The sequence below is a fragment of the Mytilus californianus genome, unplaced genomic scaffold, assembly GCF_021869535.1.
Source record: "Mytilus californianus isolate M0D057914Y unplaced genomic scaffold, xbMytCali1.0.p SCAF_10, whole genome shotgun sequence".
Classification (NCBI taxonomy): domain Eukaryota; kingdom Metazoa; phylum Mollusca; class Bivalvia; order Mytilida; family Mytilidae; genus Mytilus; species Mytilus californianus.
In genome coordinates this window covers 45,446,494-45,468,853 of record NW_026262582.1, presented here as the reverse complement: position 1 = coordinate 45,468,853, position 22,360 = coordinate 45,446,494, and the positions used below count along the sequence as shown (strand labels likewise).

At 31.9% G+C, this 22,360-nt stretch overlaps 1 protein-coding gene across 1 annotated transcript in view; it reads right to left on the bottom strand.

Moving 5' to 3' along the window:
* The window catches only part of LOC127718225 (uncharacterized), a 92,493-nt gene that overhangs the window by 62,439 nt on the left and 7,694 nt on the right, over positions 1–22,360 (bottom strand). The window contains exons 8-12 of the mRNA XM_052224205.1: positions 21,726–21,989; positions 14,770–15,027; positions 10,226–10,483; positions 8,448–8,711; positions 316–567 (exon numbers count right to left, since the gene is read on the bottom strand). Of these exons, the coding sequence (XP_052080165.1) occupies positions 316–567; positions 8,448–8,711; positions 10,226–10,483; positions 14,770–15,027; positions 21,726–21,989 (1,296 nt within the window). The remainder of the gene's footprint in view (positions 1–315; positions 568–8,447; positions 8,712–10,225; positions 10,484–14,769; positions 15,028–21,725; positions 21,990–22,360) is intronic.

The window sequence follows — 22,360 nt, the reverse complement described above, 5'->3', positions numbered from 1 at the left end:
TCAGACCATCTTTCAATGTCGCAGTTATGTGTCATTCCTGATAACATCCCTATAAGTAACAAACATAACTCTTTTTTTAAATGGCCAATAATTCTATAATCTTAATTTGATCATAAGCATATTTTCAATTTAGTTTCAATTAAGCTGTGGTTGAAAAGTTAGCTTTTTTAAAATTTGAAACTGGCACTTGCGATGATTATCCAGATATATATATATGCACATTTACTAGATATTTACTAATATTTAGCATTGATGAAAGAGAACAGAAAAATAATCATATATTATATAGAAATGAATGAGTAAGGAACTATTTACTTGTTGGAAATTGCCATTCACCAGTCTTTACATCAACCTGACATTTCCGTCTTTCAATATCCAATCCATCGGTGCTGATGACGTCATCTATTGGTTTATTCATTAAACGTCTTAATAAGCATGTTTTCCCAGCTGAACTTTCTCCAACGATCATAACTCTTATATAATATCGTTGTTTTGTACCAGATTTTGTTGCTTTGAGAAATTCTTCTCTATCGTGTTTGGACATTTGTTTTATAGTATCTGGCATTTCTGTAATGTAGAGAGTCACATTGTCATAACTGTCAATAGAATTGTAAGGACCATTAAAATGTCTATGAAACATCCAAAAGTTTATAACACTTCAACAAAATAATTGAATTTTTGCCTAGCACATTTTAAAAACAGTTAATAGCGAGCTGTTAAATGTCAAAAATCTACTTTAAAACCAAAAAGATAGTGGTAGGACACATACTAGAAGCCGAGATGTAATGATATATGACAGTTTAATTATCTGTAGTATAGGTAGAAAAAACATAGTAGGAACCTTCAAATATTCTCTGCAGAGCGCTCAGGCTTGGATGTAGAATAATTTAGGCATCATTCCGGGTAGTATTTTGGCGATTTATTTGCCCTTTTTATGTCTAAATATTTTCACATTAAGAATTACAAATAGCCACAAAATGCATGCATTTGTTCAAATAAGAATCAAGAGATTTTTATTAGATTTTACCCGTTTACACCCCATTTCCTTTTAAAACAGGATACCAAGTTTTTTTCAAGATCTGGCTTTCAAATACTTTCCATGGAGGACAAAATTTTGATTTTTTTTTAGACAGTTTATATCTTTTCAGTCTTGAACGATGTTGAGGTTCTCTGTTTTAACATTGTCAGTGGGATTACTAAATTGTGATCTGTCATAGTCTCGTGCTGCAGGAGTAATACTTTCTCAATTTTAGTTTACGATTAATTGAATATAAAACTCCTACTGATTTCCTTTTCATGTATACGGAATAATAGGTGGTTCTATGTTATCAAAATAGGAAGTACTAGTATAAAGGTTTGAAATGTTGAGTAATTAGACTAACAAGATAATTTACTAAAATTGATACTCCTGTCTAAAAAGAACTCATTAATGATACGAGGCTTAAAATTTGTTACGCCGGACGTGCTTTTCGTCAACATAAGATTCATCAATGGCGCTCTCGTGAAAATATTTGTAGTTTAAATTAATTATAAAAACGAAGAGCATTGTAAGCCAAAAACACCGAAAGCATTGTGTCAAATATTGCTTAGGCCATACATGTATATGAACAGGTGAACATATACACTATATCAATAAGAATTTCGGACTACAAGTTCCCTGAAACGAATTACGTCCAACAGCAGTGGCATCGATCAAATGATTTTAAAACCTCAACAAATATACCATGCCGATAGTTTGTAACACAACACGTGCGTTTTGTCTACATTAGAATCATAAGTGGCACTTGAATTAAACGCTGAAGGACCAAATCAAAACGCAGTTGAAGAGCATTGCAATCCAAAAAATCTCGAATAATTGTGCTAATAGACACTAAAATGACCATACCAATAAGTGATGTCAACAAAAAGTGACGACTACTGGGCTTGTGGTACCATCGGGGACAAAAATTTCATCACATCGAAACAGTATTTGCCTTGACCAAGAGAGCATCGATGTAGCAAAAAACCTTATATGTCTTGTTATGAAAGAAAAAAGTTCATAGGTTTTGGAGTATATTGATTTAATCACGGGTTTTTGAAGAAAAGATATTTGAAAAAATTTGACGCCGATCGTTGGACACACCACACATGCCAAAGATTGAAATAGCTCATGATGGGCTTTTGGGCTGTGCGAGTGTCCCCTTTGTACAACACTGTGTCACTTAAACATCTCTTAACCTATACGGAAATAATCTAAATATGGTTATATATCGAACAGCAAAGCAAATAAATATCGTTACAAAAAGTCTCCCCTATGTAGACTCTTTATAATGTGGATAAAGGTGGCCGTCTTCCAGGATGAATATCACACATGCAAAAAAGCTCACAAAAGACAGTTGTAAAAGAGCTAGAATATTTAATCTCACATACAGATATTCAACTGATGTTCTTTTAATTAACAATCAAAACATTCCGATGTGATCCTATTTAATATATCGTCCCAAACTAAAGATTAAAGAAACCACAAACCCAACTGCATCCGCCTTTTTTTATAAATATACCTCGAATAAAACTCCAGCAGTCACCTCAGTACCAGAATCGATATCCTAGACAATGAGACGATTTTAATTTTGAATTCATAAATTTTCCGCACGTTAGTAGCAATATACCAACATTAAATTCATATCGGATATACATTTCTTATTTCATACAATATCCAAGAGAATGCAGTCTGTGTAAAACTTAGTAGGATTTTTCATGACCTAAAAACAAAGAACTTGTATCTACGTTTTATCACTATTTTTTCTTGAATGTCCTGTACCAAGTCAGGAATATGGCTGTTGTTATCAAATAGTGCGTCTCTATGTATGTTTGCGTTTGTTTTTGTTGCAGTTCAGTGTTTCTGTTGTTCCATTGTTTCTTAAAGCTGATGTGTTTCCTCTGTTTAAGAATGTAACCAGGATTTGTTTTCACTTAATCGATTTATTACTATTGAACAGCGGTATACTACAGTTGCCTTTATTTACAAATTTTATAGAAAAAAACTAGGTTTACTGAGACGATGTATTATTAATTTGTGAGAAAAATCGGATTGTAATTAAAAATGTTTCCTCTAATAATGTTCAACGTTGATGTAAAACATAAACATAAAAGGTTCTAACTAATTTGTAAATATGATAAATATGTATAGTCACCATCATGATTTGGTTGACCGTTATTGAATACGTCAGTCACATAGGAACATAGATATGGGCCTCACATCTAAACCACAATCCTTTCTCTTTACCTCTGTTAAGACGTTATCAAATTCGACTGATAACCGGCTTTTTACTTGCATGATCATTACGAAAGATGACACATGTGGAGGAGGCACGAATTAACCTTTTTGAAGCACCTTTGGTCACCCCCAATTTTTTGTGATGTTTGTGTTGCTCGATCTTTAGATTTCTGTGCAGTGTTTTGTTATTGTTGTTGTCTTTTCGTCGTTTTCATGACTAGCCAGTCAGTACGTGAAAATAACAGATTGTTTACGATGTAACGTTACTTTTGGATTAATTGCCGTGCCTATTGATCTGGATCTTTAAATATTGTTTATCATTGATTAATCAGTGCCCAAGCGCCATTACAAAAAAAATGTTTTATCCCGTCTCTAGATGAGATAGTCTTTTTAGGTATATTTAGAATTGTTCAGTCAGCAGACTTTCTGTGGAAGGCACATACGGTTTATAAGTGTAGAATAAATAAAACATAAGTTGACAATTCACCACAGTAAAATAAGTATAAATACAATCCACGTCACACAAATATAAATATTATTTCGAAGCGTTTTGTGTACACGGTTTCATTTTATTTGAATTCATTTCCTATCAAGACTTTCATTTTAATAAGGTCGTTACATCAAGTACTTTTCAACCCCTGAAAATGATACAAAAATATCGAACTCCAAGGTTATGATATATCTCCATATTCAAACCGGATAGGCTGCATGATAGTTAATGTAAAAATAAGAAGATGTTGTATGATTGCAAATGACAAAACTGTACACCAGAGACCAAATGGCGTATAAGTTAACAACTATAGGTCACCGTACGGCCTTCAACACTGAGAAAAAAATCCATACTGCATATTAAGCTATACAAGGCCCCCAAATGACAAATGTTAAACAATTCAAGCAAAAAAACAAAAGGCCTGATTTAATTACAAAATAAAAAACGAAAAATGAATATGATATATAGCAACAAAAGACAACCAATGAATTACAGGCTCGTGACTTTGGACAGGCACATACAGGAAGGTTATATACAAGGAACAGTTGTTTATTTGGTCCCTTTTTGGTGGTCTCTTGTAAAATGGGGTGAGATTAGGCTACAACCGACCAACATGAACGGCTGTTTTTGATATGTTTATATTGCAGATTTTTTCGATTTTGTGGTGGATTTGTGCTGAATTTGTAGTTACCTGTTTTTAAGTTTTGTTATTGCTGTTTGTCTTTTTGTCACCTCTTTTTGGTCATGTTGTCCGCTTTTATTGGACTTTTTGGAGACTTTTCTCCCGTTTCATTGACAACGCGTGCAACTTCTTGTTTCTTATTTGAAATACATTCTTTAGATTAGTCTTCGTAATAAATATGCATGAAATACTTGCCACTGGACGTTCAGCAAACAATAATCAATCAATATTATATCATCTAAACATACAGTACTATGATGACTTCAAACATAATTAAATAATTATTAACATATATGTTTCATCCTTTGAGAAGATATATACGCGTATCCTATAATTTCATTTTCAGAAACACAAGAAAAAAGTGATTATTTAATATCAAAGGAACACATCGTGTTACTGCATTGGCTGTTTATATGATGATGATGATGATGATGATGATGATGATGATGATGATGATGATATTAACCCTGCTTTGTACTAGAGTGACTGGATGAACAGAATTTTAAAGTGCTATTTCACAAGGTAACAGTCTGCAGGGAGACATGTCACCCTCCTTAGACAGATTATTCTCACTATAAGTTTTTCCTCCCCTTGGTTTTCTTACATGTTCTCCCCGACTAATGTTTAATTTGTAGTGTAACTGAGTGTAACTTTAAATCGTATATGTTGTAATTCTTGTTAATTTAACTACATAAATTTTACAGTTCTCAACATCTACTTCTTAACATGAAGTCGGTCATTTCACATAATCATTCACTACATTCATTCTGTGGTTAATATACAACAAAACCTTGCCCCTTACTTTAAGATTTTAATTCGTCTTTTTGTAATGTTACCCATAATTGCGGAGTGATTAGCGTAGAGGCAGTAAATACCAATTTTAAAGTCTTTCGTTTGACCCGGCCGGGGTTTTAACCCATGACCTGCTGTGCCGCACTAGAGGCGAACACGAGACCAACTTGGTGGTGTTTTATTTTTTATCTCAAGAGTTTTGCGCTGGTTGGAAAAATGACTAACCAATGAAAACTGTCCGCTAAATATGCATGTTATTTTATAAGATGAATAGTCAATACTCGAAAATGAATAAAAACAGACAAATATGTTTACTAATGTTTTATATTGCCCTAGAAAACAATACTTTACATATCGTCACAATTAAAGTATTCTTTTATTCTTAGCTGTACGTTTATGCGTATGTAATAAGTGATTTTCCTACATGTTTGCGTGTGTAATTTTAAATCGTATATGTTGTACTTCTTGTTCATTTAACTACATGTATTTTACAGTTCTTAACATCAAACTCTTAACATGAAGTCGATCATTTCACATAACCATTCACTACATTCATTCTGTGGTTAATATACAACTGAACTTTGCCCCTTACTATATGATTTGAATGCTTTTTTATAATTTTTGTAATTTTATCGGGTGTAAAAGCGTTGACCATAGCTTATTTTGTAAGAAGCATGAAACTTACAAAAAGAAGCATTCAATTCTTATAATTATATGTTTATGCAACAACCATAAAACTAGAAATTTTATCAAATTTTAGTTTATTTTCCGATGCATTATTTTGACGTTGTAAGGCTAGTGATTACTGTAGACCAAATCACACCTCACCTCACATGCATAAAATCAAAACTTTTTATACCCATGTAGAGCGTGTTCTTTGCTGATCTTCCGAACAAAAACACGTGTATTACCAATATCTCTCATTGGAAAAACATCAAAACCAAAAGTTCAGAACATTTTTTAAAATCGATAAAATTATGTCACGGGATTGACAGAAAACGGATGCAGAATGTGTGGTTAATTTAATTATTATTTATTTGTATCTCAACTGTTAAGATCATTACTCACATAACCGCAGTGTTTTCCATTCGGCATTTAACCCGGGTGTGCCGACCACCTTCTTTTGAAAGCCGACCACCTTTCCATTTTAGGAGGTGGTCGTTTTTTTTTTCAAATTCCGGATTTTTTTCGGTTCCGCACCGTAAAAATTTAAATACTAATCGCGCCTCGCTGATTGTTTTCATTGACAAAAATGGCGGATCGTCAAATTTCAATGTTTTGTTTTATTAATCGGGGGAAGAGAAAGGCAGATGACGATGGTTAAAAGGAAAATTCTAGGCCAAATAAGTCAACTAAAACGGATAGTTGTATTGAAATTGTTGAAATGGAAAACAAAAGTATCAAATCAACGGAAAAGGCACACAAGAGATCGCGAAGATGAACAGGTTGGGAACAATCCCCCAAATAAGGTTATGTTAATTCTGTTGAAAAAAAGAAAAGAGAAAAACTTAGATTTTTTAACTTAAAAGGGGGGAAAATCGTTATATTCGGACCAACTTTTCTAAAAGAAGGTCCTATTATTTTTAATGATAAAGAAGATAAAAGTCCAGGAATATTACAAAATTCTTGGACATGTTTTGACCATATAATACCAAATAAATGTATAGTTCTTTGGGAAAATTTTCTGTAAATAAAATAAATATGTGCTCATTTGTATCTCGTTAAACAATGTTAAATGTATCCCTCATAAAAAAAATAGTCATTACATTGAGAGGTTACCCCTCATTTGATAAATATGAACAGGACTTTAAATGGTTAATCATCACAGAAGGAGGATATTACCAAAAATACAGCACTAAAGCGAGGAACAGGACAGCAACTTGGATCGATAAGCTATGCATATGCAGGAGGAGGGAGTCCTACAAAAGCCAATTCTGCTATCCGAGATCCGCAAAACTAATTTGTCAAATGAATGGCTAGCAGTGATAGCAGAAGAACAGTTCAATTTTATTTAATGTGAAAACCATACTAATCCTTCTTTTTGTGACCCCCTGCAACAGTAAAAAACCCGGTTTGGAAATGTTAAAACAACAAAAAAAAAACACCCGGTTGCAAGTGATTTTTTCAAAAACACCCACCTTACCATAGTGAAAAATGGAGGATACTATAAGGATACGCCTAACTTTATTTAAAATATTTGCTGCAATTCAAATTTCATCAATTCTTATTCGGACCTTGGGCGCTTTACCGGAGAAGCAGTGTTCACAAATGTGTTTAACCCCGCCATATTCTTTATGTGCCTGTCCCAAGTCAGGAATCTGTAGTTCAGTGGTTGTCGTTTGTTCAGGTCTGTCATATTTGTTTTTCGTAAATTGTTTTGTTATAAGTTAGGCCGTTAGCTTTCTCAATTGAATTGTTTCATATTTTTCATGTCGGGTTCTTTTATAGCCGATCATACGGTATGGGTTGTTCTCTTTGTCGAAGGCCGTACGACTGCCTATAATTGCTTTCATCCACTTCATTGAACTTTGGTGAATAGTTGTCTCATTGGCAATCATACCACATCTTCTTATCTTTATATTCACTGTAAATCGATTCAAACATATATTGGTGATATGTGTTATTCGAAAGTGTATTTGCTTCCTGAAGGATACTAGTAATAAACTCCTACCACTCACCCCACTAGGGTATAAGACATCTTTTGAAAATTCCTGACTCTCTGAAATGAGGTTTCACAAATTCTGAGTACATTAATTTGTAACAGGTGCGTGTTTTTGTATATCATGTCAGCTAAGAAATACGAGACTTTGCATTGACTATATACTTTAAATTTACTGATATAAAACACTTACTGTAGTAAATGTTCATAATACATATTTGGATTCTCGTCAAGCTCATATTTTTTAATCAGAGACATATAAGAATTGCATTATATGCGTCTGTTTTTACAAAATGAAATTTGCCGGTGAAATGGTAAGTATATGGATATTTCCTAGCAAGATCGCCTTGCGTGTATTGATCTCACACATCATTGGGTTTCAAATATGTTTGAGCATTCCTGATGAAGGTAAATGCAAAAAAAAAAAAAAAAAAAAAAAAAATTTAAACGCACAAACCTGATATAGTGCTACTTTCATTTTAATCCTATATCGGTAAGATTGTGGCTTCCTCTCTCTATTTTCTTTCTCTTTTATTCTTTAAGCTTAAGAAAAAGTTTCACGTATTACCTTTAACAGCTAAGACAGCTTCGCTTCTTATCCCATTACTTTCTATCCTGTATTTCCCACTATCTTGAAGTCTTGCAGGTGAAATGGTAAGTTTGTGGATATTTCCTGGCAATGTCTCCATCTTTATGTTTTCAGTGTTCATTTTTATTAGAACGTCATCTTTAAACCAATCAACAGAACTATTTTCCTCTTCTGTTTCACAATCAAATCGTATGTCTAAACCTTCCATAATTGTTATATTTTCCAGTTGACGTTTAAACAGTGCTTTTAAAAGAAAGACACAACGATACTTAATGAAATAAGTAATTGCAATTTCAGAAGATGATTCTTCCTTTTTGGATTAAAATAAATATAAAAAAAAATCATATTTTCTTACTTCTCTTTTTTTTTATTCAACTAAACCGAATAACAGACGAGAACTCTAAACTCCTTCGTAAAACCATATTCATTATAACAGCTTGTATATATAACCTGTTTCTTTCAAAAGGTTTTGCTAGAAGTTACAATCATTACGATAAACGTAAAATAATAACAAAAAATACCGGACACAAAAGACCACAACAATCTAAAATCAGATTTTTTTAATTTTATTCTATGGACCTCCTGTACGAATAAAGCGTTACATACAAATTTGCTAGCATGGTTTTTTTTTTTTTTTTTCCATTTAGAAATATATGCATAATTGATCATTAATTGAATTAAAACACTTTGAAAAATGCCATTATTTCCGTAAAAAAACTGAAGGTTTTGCTTCTACCCTAAGTGGTTATCATATAAATGCTGTTGTTAATAACGCATGAGTACCAATGTATTCAAGATCAAATATTTTGTAATAATGCATTAATGGATTCAGAGGGATGGTACTGGTAGTATCAAATCTTTTTTTTTCAAAATCAAGTAAATCGAATGAGGAAAATCATACTTTAACCTTACCTATCTCAAGTAGAATTCTCAAACCCCAAGCTTCAAAGTATTCAAAAGTAACTGGAGATTGCTTTGATATGTATCTAAGTTTCTTTTATAATTGTTCATGGGGATACCTATTTTCTTCTTAATAATTTGTATAATGTAGTTTCATATTTACGAAAATGTTTAGTATTATCCGGCGTAGTTTAAGGTTATGAGAGATATGTCTACCATTTCTGCTCTGGTTCTCTGTACAAATAAGCAGTTCCTTCTCCAGTACGTACAGACTCATGTTACTTTTTGCAATAAGTTAGGCTTGGTTATAAGGATTCTTCCTATATCTGATCGGTAATATCTTTCGCAAGACTGTGAAACTGTGGGACATTACCATTTGTAGCCCATCAGTAAATGTAATTTCACAAACTTTGAACATCACAAAAGGTTATTTGAGGTGCATTTATATGGGTTTGTGCTTTTCTTTCCGGGACACATGAGTAATCCCATATTTTGTTTTAAAGGGGTTCGTTTTTTTCTTTGTCTTAGATGTCAGTGTTGTATTTTTTTTACTTTTTTTTATTTCTCAACGTCTGTGTTGTCTCTACCGTATATATGATTCTAAATATTTGACCGACATACACCAGCATACAAATATAGTAATTTAGAAACTAAGAATGGTCTGTTTGAGAAGATAACGTAATTGTCTTTTAAATATACAAGTTGCTGAATTATGTCGCAATCAACTGACATATCTGAAAGTACGTTATTTTATTTTGAATAACATGGAAAATATTTTTTTTAATAGCATCATTTTCAAAACATCATAAAAATAAGTTTCATGTTTTACGAAAAACTGTAACATTTTAACTAATTACCTTTAACTTCTAACTCCGCCTCGCTACAAATACCATTCTTAGTTATTTTGTATGTTCCACTATTTTGGACAGTTGCACGTTTTATTGTCAGTTTATAGACATATCCTTCTGGCGTTTCAATATTTTCAGTGTTATCAGTTGTCTTAACTCCCCCTTTAAACCATTCAACAACACCACTTTCTTTTTCTGTTTCACATTCAAATACTGTGTCTGAACCTTCCACAATGTGTTCTTTTTCCAACGGTTGTTTGAACAGTGCTATTCCAAATTTAGAAAACGTGGATGATAAATGATAACAAATTTAAAAGAGAATGTACCTTGATGTTTCAATTTGTCCTGCAATTTAATGTATTTCAAATTTCTTTCAGCAAGTGCTAGCATTATATCATATTTAACATACCTACATTAATATGATCAACTATATGCTTTCCAAAGATAACCAGTTACAAACTTTTAAGTACGTTTGATTAATTATTTGCATGTAATATGAAGTTTAAATGAAAAATGATATAGATATACAGGATAATTAGTTTAGTACCTTGATCTTTTTCTAGCACTTCAAAACGATTGTCGACCAAGAACTGGGATAACTTGTTAAGCTAACATTTTAATTTTCTCACTTCTTTACTTTCAATTCTATTGTTATAACACAATTCATTCAGGAATTACTTATAAAAATTAGTCTGTAAGACTAACATGACTTGATACCTGTCTCTTTGGTATATTTGTTTATAACTTTTGAGAAATTCAAAAGTCACACAGTTGAGGGTATCAATTTAAAGTAACACTATGAAAGCTTATTGACCAAGATAACTTCATCACACATATTTATTCTGTACTAATCACAGGATTCTGACTGGTCGTGTAAGCTTTGATTTAAAGGTATTCTTTAACATAATTAAACATTGTTAATCTGAAGATAAGCAATTCTTGTTGACTACAAAATTAAGAAAATAGGTATAATTGCAATGAGATAACTATCCCTTAGATAAAAATGACGTCGATGTTAGCAACTATAGTCAATCATACGGCCTTAAACAATGAGCAAAACTCATACCGTATAGTAAGCCAGTAAAGGAATCAAATATAATAGTTTACTTTCACGATAATTGAAATATTGTTATATACAAAGTTTTAATATGTCTAAATTGAAAACAACGTTCAAACCTATGATTGCGTTGGATAAAAACCGCAGTTTTTATACGTGTGCATGCAAAACAAATTTCTTCGTAGAGGGGTCTAAATACAGCACAAACAACATTTTCCAAAAAACCAAAAAAGTGAAAAAAAAGTATATTTAAACAAAACGCATTTGACTAACAGGTCGAACAACGGATGTTCTTAAACCCTGCTGACTGCCATTGGCGATTGCCAAATACACGGATCACAAGATGTGTCAAAATGGATCTTTATATGTTATTATTTTAATACCAAACAGAAAACAATAAACTTGCGGAAAAGATGGTATACCGCAAACATGAGGTGTAAAAACGTTTGTACACCATATCCGGATTTCGACAATTAATGTCTCTTCAGTGATGTTAGGAATCGAAACGGTATTTGGAAGGCCATATAATTTACCTCAATTTAGTATAGACTCTTGAATTTTAAAGAGTCGAAATAGGATGAACGGATCATATAAACCCGAAGGCAAATATAATACAAGCCGAAACGAAAAAAATATAAATTAAAAACCAATTGTTCAGAGAACAATTGAAGGTCTTTCCACCAGTAAGGATCTATTTTGATATGAAATATTAAAATTTGGTTTTGAATGTCAATTCCAGAGTCAAATGACAGCTTATTGTACGCTGATTCCAAAAATATATGGTTTCTATATAAAAAGATATAAAAAAGGGAGATAATTTTTTACTTCCGGTTTGAAAAATGTCACTTCTGGTATTGTTTGATAGTTTTCTTGACACTGATTCCAAAAATATATGGTTCTATATACTTTTACATTAATTTAATACAAAAAATAGCTACTTCCGGTTTACAAAAGGTCACTTCCGGTTGGCTTTTTCAAGTTCAAATGTCTTGCAACCTAATGCAAAAAAGTCCCATGGCTTTATCATGTATACTTATGAGGTAAAAGCAAAGGTCAAAATCTAGAACGTTAAATTTACCTATGACCTTGAGCTCAATTTCAAGGTCATAAACCAAGGACCTCAAATCAAAAGACCCTAGGTCTTAATTATATATGATAAATGAGTTATATCACCATACGAGCAATTTTAAATATAATAGGGGAGAAAAATCCCATTAAATGTCTCTGTACAATTTCAACTCAAATTTACCTGTTACGACATATCGCAACTAACAATTCTGTAAAACATTTTGTCGATATCTTATAAGATTTCTGAAAATTAGTGATAACAAGCCATAACTAAAATTTTGAACATGACCTTGACCTTTGACCTTGACCTCATTTTCATTTTTATGAACCAACGACCTCAAATCAAAAGGTCCTAGGCCTCTATCACTTATGGTTTTCCAGTTAAAAATACATTTCACTAATATTAAATACAAAAGGGGAAATAACTCTCATATGGAATCTCTATACGGCTTCGGTCAAAATAAAACCTAACATCCTGAGGATATAACGAGCAATTGGGAAAAATAAATTTGTCGCTTTCTTTTACGGTTGCGGAGGAGATCTCATAACAAGAAAAACAGTGTTTGGGGAGATAACTCTTACAAAGAAAAGTGTTCGGTTAAACAGGGTCAGTTTCAAAAGCGTATAGACTGTATGATATCATATACCAAAAAACTAAGCGATATCTTTTGAAACAAAAATACACCGCAAGAAAAAAATTAGGCGGAAGAAAAAAAAAATAATCAGAAGAAAACCAATAGGTCTTTCCACGGAAAGGTGGAAAGACCTAATAAGTCTAAATTGAAAACAACGTTCAAACCTATGATTGCGTTGGATAAAAACCGCAATTTTTATACGTGTGCATAGAAAACAAATGTCTTCGTAGAGGGGTCTAAATACAGCATAAACAACATTTTCCAAAAGACAAAAAAAGTGAAAAAAGTATATTTAAACAAAACGCATTTGACTAACAGGTCGAACAACGGATGTTCTTAAAATGACAAGCTTTTTAAAATGTTGTAATAAATTGATAATATATAAACTTATAAAAAATATATTCACTTATAGGGTCTTTACGTCGGACATAAACACATTTATTGTAAACCCAGTTATTGGCATGATACGGGTTATGTTCTTCTCGTATATTTTATGATGGTATGATACTAAACACCTTACGGGAGGGATTGTGCTTGATTTTCTTACGATGAAGACACAATCTTTTAATAAGTTTAATTGAAGTCTGGAGCAGGCATGTCAGTAACTGCTAGTAGTCCTTTGTTAATTTATGTTCAGCATTGTCATTTTTCTAAGTTTCTTCTGTTACATTATCTGAAATCGGACTCGGACTTCTTTTAAACTGAGTTTTACTGTGCGTATTGCTGTGTGCTTTTTTATTCCACATTGGCTAGGGGTATAGGAGGAAGGTTGATATCTCACAAAACATGTTTAACCCTGCCGCATTTTTTGCGCCTGTCCCAAGTCAGGAACTTCTTGTCTTTGTTAGTCTTGTATGTTTTTTTTTAAATTTTAGTTCATTTATATGTTTCGAAGTGGAGTGTACCGGTGCGGGATTTGCTCGCTGTGTTGAAGACCCATTGGTGGCCTTCGGCTGTTTTCAGCTCTTTGGTCGGGTTGTTGTCTCTTTGACATATTACCCGTTTCCATTTTCAATTCTAAATCAATGCCGAAAAAAGAAAGTTTCGTTTCTTTATTTTTGAGACATGATCAAATAACAATTTTGCGCGAAATGATTCTCTCTAGATTTTTCATACATTTAACATGTGTACCTGTTTTCTTGAAGAAAAAATGACAAGGATTTTATGATGTTTTCAAAATGGCTTTTTAATCTATGTGTTATAAAAGTATGAAAATAAAAGAAAATATTACCAGGCAAAATTGTTATTGGCACGACATGGATAAAATTAAAGGATTCCGAATGTCTGACATAAAGTCAAAAACAAGAGTAGCAAACATTCGTAAAACAGAGATTTTAACCTCTGGGAACAATACCGAAATTGAAAAATACAATATGAATAATCCCCCGAAAAAAAACACAATCAATTAGTTTATAATTATGACCATGTTAATGTTAATGTCAAGAAAAAAGTGCTGATTACTAGACTGGTGATACCATCGGGAAGAAAACCTACAAAAGCATAGAAAAATAGAGATTTATGAAAAAACTAACAAAAAACCATTAAATTAAAATAAGGCGATGTGGTATGATTGCCATAAACCAGAGATCCATTTAAGTGTTCGGTTTAAAAAAAAGACAATGTTTCCCTGCATAATCTTATAAAATTATGCATACCATAATTTTTGAAAAATTAGTATGTAAACATGTACTTTAAAATTATTTGTAAATTCGGACATTATTCATTTTGGATAGCATTATTTTTCAATAAACATAAAAATTGTTTACGACCTAATTAAAGCTATAATTGATTACCTTTAACTTCTAACGATGCTGCACTACGAATGCCACTTTTTTCTATTATGTATGTTCCACTATCTTTGACACTTGTATGTTCAATTGTAAGTTTATAGATATGCCCTTCTTCTGTTTCCAGTTTTTCAGTGTTATCAGTTATCTTTACGTCATCTTTAAACCATTCAACATCACTGTTTTCTATTTCTGTTTCACATTCAAATATTGTGTTTGAACCTTCCATTTGTTTTATATTTTCCAATTGACGTTTGAACAGTGCTATTCATAATGAAGAACAAACGATGATTGATCATTTAATATTCAATTAATTTTAAAGAAAAGTGTATGTTTTTTGTTGAATTAGTCGTGCAATTAAACGTATGTCAAATTTCAACCAAAATTTATCAGATATAGCCTTCAATGTACTATAATTACCATGAGTAGCACGACTAGTGCAACATATTTACTATGACGTTCTGCCTCTGAACACCTCATATCACCCTCGGTGTTGCCGGTCAGTACATGTATTTGGCTTTTGATGTATCTTCTGTAAACAGTGTTTTCCTTCATTTTCTTGGTCTCTTTTGAATTTATGAGTTTTTATTCTCCCTTTGATATAGTCTGTCCCCTTTTTTGAAGCAATGCATATTTTTTTTTTTGTGTTGCCGCATTCTTTTAAAACTAGCATTCATTATTCTTGTTCTTTACTGACGAACACAGTTTGTTCGACGAACCATGATATATATTCCTAATATATCTGCTCATATTTAATAGGGATAAGAAGCAATGAATAGGCTGTTGCCTCTGAACACCCCATATCACCCTCGGTTTTGTTGTGTTTTGTGCCGGTCAGTATTTGGCTATTGGTGCATCTTTTGTAGACTGTTTTTTCCATGATTTTGTCTCTATTGAGTTTATGAGTTTTTATTCTCTCCTTGATATAGTCTGCCCTTTTTGGAAGCATATAACTTTTGCCGCATTCATTCAAAACTAGCATTTACTATTCTTGCCCTTTACTGACAAACACAGTTTGTTCAACGAACCGTAATATATATTTCTTATATATCTGCTCATATAATCGGGATAAGAAGCAATGAATAGGTAGGCAAGTAATACTTTTCAAAGATGGTTTATGGGTACAAACCATTAAAAATAATCGTAAACAACCGCGTTTTTACACCTTAATTGATCACGTTAATTGAACGCTGATCCTTAAGAGCTTTTATACCTGTGCATGTACAAACATTTAACATAACTGGTCGAAAATTTCAAATACATAAAGCATTTTTTGCTAATCTAAAGAGTTAAGATGAAAAAAGCATTTTATTTATAAAAAGTCAGCGTTAAATTATTTTTAACAAACTTTAAATCATGACACTATTCATTATATAAAAATATCAAATTTTCAATATTTTTATTTAAAAATGAGAATTGCTAACGTACTTATAAATATATCTTATAATATGGATTCACTGAATTACATGTAAGTCTATGAACTTCTAAATTACGTTTAAGGTTTTGTTCAACCAGCCACTCAAATTTAACTAACATGTATATGCTTGTAAAACATAATCAACAAAGAGTCGGAATAATGGTTTTCTAGTTTATAACTTTTCGACAAACGGATTTAAGTAATTTTCCACATCACTTCGTATAATTGAAAGATTATTCATTATATTGTATAAACCGTTCCGATAGATCATTACAATCTTTCTACACTGTATCTGTATTTTTACCTCAACATGGGAATAAGTGGTGTGAGGAAAAAGTAAAATAACTAAAATACCGAACTACGAGGAAAATTCAAAACGGCAAGTCCCTAATCAAATGGCAAAATCAAAAGCTCAAACACATCAAACGAATGGATAACAACTGTCAAATTCCTGACTTCGTACAGGAATTTTCTGATGTAGAAAATAGTGGATTTAACCTGGTTTTATAGCTAGCCAAACCTCTCACTTGTATGACAGTCGCATACAATTCCATTATATTGACAACAATGGGTGAACAAAACAAACAGACATAATAGGTAAAAATGTCACTAATAGGGGTACAGCAGTCAACTTTGTGTTGTAATCTTAATCACTATAAAAACAAACAAATATGTCAACAACGAACAACAAAAAGGCATATAGACAAAGCACATAAGCAAAAACGAAAGACAAAAATACAAAATTTACCATAGCACAATAACACAATGACAGGATGTATAAGTACCGAGCCACGTCTAATGAATATTACCAAAAAAAAGACTAAACAGTAAAAGTAATAACAGTCAGTTTAAACATTTTCGGTAGCTTTTGTACAGATAGCAAATGTAAACCATATCTGCTTCCAATACGCGTCTGACATTAAATAAAAAAAAACTGTGACATGTAGCATCCTGTATTAAACGCAATTGAATCTTAGCATCCCCTGATAAAAGTCAGGTATTGTTCTGTACAATAAACGCACCTTATTGTTCTCGTAGTTTGGTTTTGGTTAGCATATACTTTAATTTCTATAATGTCTACAATTGGTTAGATACAAAGATAGCCCTACATGATGGTTACGATTTGGACAAATTGATATGACTACCCAAGGACTGGTTACCTTTTGAGCTAGCATTTTACACACCCATGTCATCATTACTGTATAGTGGAGAACAGGTTGTTGCTTTGATCAATGTATGTTTGCGGTTATTGAAGGAAGCGAGTAATATTGTTGAGTGTCCTTTTTGTAAATTGTTAAGCATGTCTATTTCGGTTGGCAGGTTTCCAAATGACTGGAAACTTACCAATGTTATTCCTGTTTTCAAAAAAAAACTTCTCCTACGGACGTATCAAATTATAGACCGATTTCCTTGATAAGTGTTCTCGGTAATGTTATGGAAAGATATGTATACAAGCAAATTTACAACTATTTACTTGAAACCAAGATTTTGACAGACAGCCATTCAGGACTAACACCTAGCGACCCGGCTATCAACCAATCATTATATTTGTCAAACGAATTTGGGAGGTCTTTAGACGAGGTTAAGGAAATTTTTGTTATATTTTGTGATATTAGTAAAGATTTTGATAGAGTTTAGAATAAAGGGTTAATTCGTAAATTAGAAGAAATTGGTATAACAGCTCAGTTGCGTCGCTGGGTCAATTACTATTTTAGTGGCAGGAAGCAACGAGTTGTTTTAAACAATAAAACGTCAGGATGGCGAAACATTAATGCCGGTATTCCTCAAGGATCAATCCTTGGTCCCCTTTTAATCAATTTTTATAAATGATATTGGAACTGAAATTCAGTCAGACGACACAAGTCTGTATCTTATATTGGACAATCCAGTTAATGAAGCATTAAAGCTTAATGAAGCTTTTTAAAAAAAAAACATTATTGGTCTGAAAAGCGGCTGGTTAATTTTAATGGTTATAAAACTGAGAGCATGACCATATCCCGGAAATTTAAGTTTGCGTTCTTTATATACATGCAGTATATGCAACCGTTAAGAAAGCTATCAATCAATCAATCAATCAGATGCCAGATATAGAAAAGTTAACCTCAGAATTATCCACGATAGAAATTACAGAAAAAGATATTGAGAACATATTGAGGACATATTGTTAAATTTAGATACGTTGAAAGTTATTGGACTCGATTGTGTAAGTCCGCGGTTATTGAAAGAAGCGAGTAATATTGTTGAGCGTCCCTTTTGTAAATTAATTAGCATGTCTATTCTTGTTAGATTTCCCAATGACTGGAAACTTACCAATGTTATTCCTGCTTTCAACGAAAATTCTCCTACGGACTTATCAAATTATAGACCGATTTCCTTGATAAGTGTTCTCAGTAATGTTATGGAAAGATATGTATACAAGCAAATTTACAACTATTTACTTGAAACTAAGATTTTGACAGACAACCAGACAGGACTAACACCTAGCGACCCGGCTATCAACCAATCATTATATTTGTCAAACGAATTTGGGAACTCTTTCTATGAAGTTAAGGAAATTCGTATTCTATTTGGTGATATTAGTAAAGATTTTGATAGAGTTTGGAATAAAGGGTTAATTCGTAAATTAGAAGCAATTGGTATAACAGGTCAGTTGCGTCGCTGGGTCAACGACTATTTAAGTGACAGAAATCAACGAATTGTTTTAAACAATAAAACGTCAGGATGTCGAAACATTAATGCCGGTATTCCTCAAGGATCAATCCTTGTCCCCCTTTTTATTAATTTTAAATGATATTGGAACTGAAATTCAGTTAGATGACACAAGTCTGTATCTTATATTGGACAATCCAGTTAAGTAAAGTTTAAAGAAGGTTTTTAGTAAATTCACTATTGGTCTGAAAAGCGGTTGGTTATATTTAATGTCAATAAAACTGAGAGCATGACCATATCCCGGAAACTTAAGAATCAAATTCATTCACAGCTTTTTATGAAGAATTTCCCTTCAAGCTCTGTTAATGAACACAAGCATCTTGGAGTGATACTGTCAAACGACGGTAATTGGCACAAGCATATCGATATTTTAGTAACGTAAGCTTATTCCCTTTTAAATATACTTTAAAAAATTAAATTAATTTTGAACAGAAAAACGTCAGAACAATTTTATTTTTCTTATACAAGGCCAGTTCTTGCATTAGCCGATGTGGTGTTTGATATATCAACATTAATCTAATTTATAAAATAGAAAGCGTCCAAATAGAGGCAGCAAGGATTGTAACTGGAGGGACACGGTTAACAACTATTGATTTACTATATAAGGAAACGGGATAGGAAAATATAAAGGATAGACGAGAGGCCCACGGACTTACATATTTGTACGAAATGACTAAAACAATATTACTCCAACTTATCTTAATAATATTTTACCCGAACGGTTCTGTAATATACATGAATATAATACGCGTAATGCTAACGCTTTTCAACCTACTGCAACAAGAACAACATTATACTCTTAACTATTTTCTCTCCTCAACAATGAAATATGGGAACTCGCAGACTATTGAACAATAAAATAGTCCGTCCTTCCTCGCCTTCAAATATTATTTTAAAAGTAACCGTGAAATTAAGCCAGTACTTTATGATTGTGGCTCCCGGTCTGGTCAAATATATTATGCAAGAATAAGAATAAACTGTAGCGGACTCCTCTATGGCAGAAACTTGATAAAATACCCAAAGTGTGTTTATGGAGAAACAGAAACAACGAAATATAATTTATCAAAATGCAAAATATTTAATGTACCTCGTCAAAGACATAAAAATTACCTAGCAGTAGATCGAAATACATTTATATTCAAAGCTGCGCAAAACTTTATAATGAGAAGCAATCGATTTACATCCACAATCTAATAATTCTATTTAGTCACTCCTCCCTTATGAAGAAATATTGTCCCTTTCTTTAATAACACTCTCATTTTTTTTAAACACCTTTCACCCCTTCCCTTTGCTATTTTCATAATATATAAAAAAATAATAATGAACTTTTTTTATATTATTGTATTCATTGACCGTATTTTGTTACGTACATTTTCGTCTGCTATTCAGCATGTAAACATAGTTTTGTATTTTTAATTTTTAATTTAGGGAGACGGATTTATATTAGGGCACTGCTCTTGTTTTCTAATCCCAATCATTGAATTACTTGTATATTTCGTATTTATTTCGTTACTATTGTAGTTATACATCACGATTTCTTTAATAAAAAATTTTTACACAAATAAATCAATCCATGCTGTTAAAAAAATATTCCAGAAGTTGAAAAACGAAAGAATTACTGTACTGGTTCAACGTTTTCTGATTGAAATGAACACGGTTTTTAAGGGAAAAGATATTACGGTTAGTCATTTGTTAGCTTCTGATAAAGGTGCAATATAATTTTTGATTAAGCTTATTATAATTCAAGTAATGTAATATACCCTGTACTGTATCTTTATATAAACAAACAAAATTCATTTTGACGATTTCAAATCCAAATTAAGTTTTATTATTTTTTTATTTTACTATGATTGTAACAACTTATTTATCGATGTGTTTCACGTTTAAAAATATAACATAATTTTTGGTTGTTGAATGACTTATGATTTCTGCGTGATCATGATGATAACAGAATGCATATCAAATTAAATAGTAAGATGACACCTTTATCTTGAGAGGGTATGGTAGCTTATTAGAACATTCCTAAATTATATATCATGATCATTATCTAAAATCGCTATCACAAAATATATATATTAATACAAATATTATACATCCTTATTACGAACTGAGAATTGGTAAAAAAATGTTGAAAAAGATATTTCTTATTTTTGTAATTCATGATCATGGACTAGATGTGGTATCATAGATGTTCATTATTTGATTCCACAGATTTTATTCAAACAATGATCACTAATTACAAAAGTGTAAATAACGAACTATACCGTTATAACGAATTTACATTATATTTCAAAAAGTTCCTAAATTGGCTCTTAGACAAAGGGAAATATCTGTTTCGTTACATGATTAGATACACTGATCTTCCAATGAAAATTTACCTTATTTATTTTTTCAATTGCAAAATCAAAACATTGTTTAGATCTTTTATACGTTCAGCGAAGTAATTGTGAATTTTGACTGCAGATTAATCAATGCATGGTGATGAATACATAAACCTCCTTATTTACACCCATCGCCCAAAAAGGCAAGTACTCATCCTTCGTTTGTAGTTGATTGTTGTATGGGAGACTGCTATTATCTTTCGAAGGACTGATTGTTTCATATATGAAAAATATTGTATTATTATAACATTAACGGTACTGATTTTCCTGCACATTTCGAAATATCTCTTCTCGAGGTCCAACAATAAAACACAGTTAAGCAGCTGATTAAACCAAGAAAAGACCCAAAGTATATCAAAATACGGACAAGGAATCGGAGTTTATTCAACATGATAGAGATGTTTTCCTGAAATCCAATGAATTGCCAAATCTCATAACGTTAAACTATTACTTACGTTTAACAATCAACCTTGTTGATTTACTTTTGATATCTATCGTCTCCATACTATATGATCCGTCATCAGTCAGATATATGGGTGAGATCTTTAACGTCTTTGAACGTCCTGCTTCTATTTTATTGATATTGTTTGCCTCTTCTATAGGCAAATTGTTTCTTTTAAATTCAATTTCAAATCTGTTTAACAGTAGTTTGTACACTAGGGACACAGATTGACCCTCTACTGTCGTTATGGCATCAGCTGGCTCCAAAATGAAGTAAGCTGTAAGTAAACGAATGAAATATGTATATTATCTTTCAATCATATCACTTACGTGCTAAAACGATATATAATTCACCTATACAATGAAGACAAAATTACATGTATTTGATCTTTAAAAATGTGAAACAAATGGCATTATTTCAAAAGCGTTCCATATAACCATTGTCATTTTTGGTTATAATATATATAATAAGGCAATGAAAGCTAATACAATCAATTGATGGAATACTCATATGACCTTGACTTTAATGTGCAAGAGATATTTTTTGTATTAAGTTCATTACTAAGTAAGATGATTAATTGATATGTATAAAGAAAAAATGAATGAAAAAAAAAAACATCTTCAAAAATACGGATTCATAGTTTTGTAC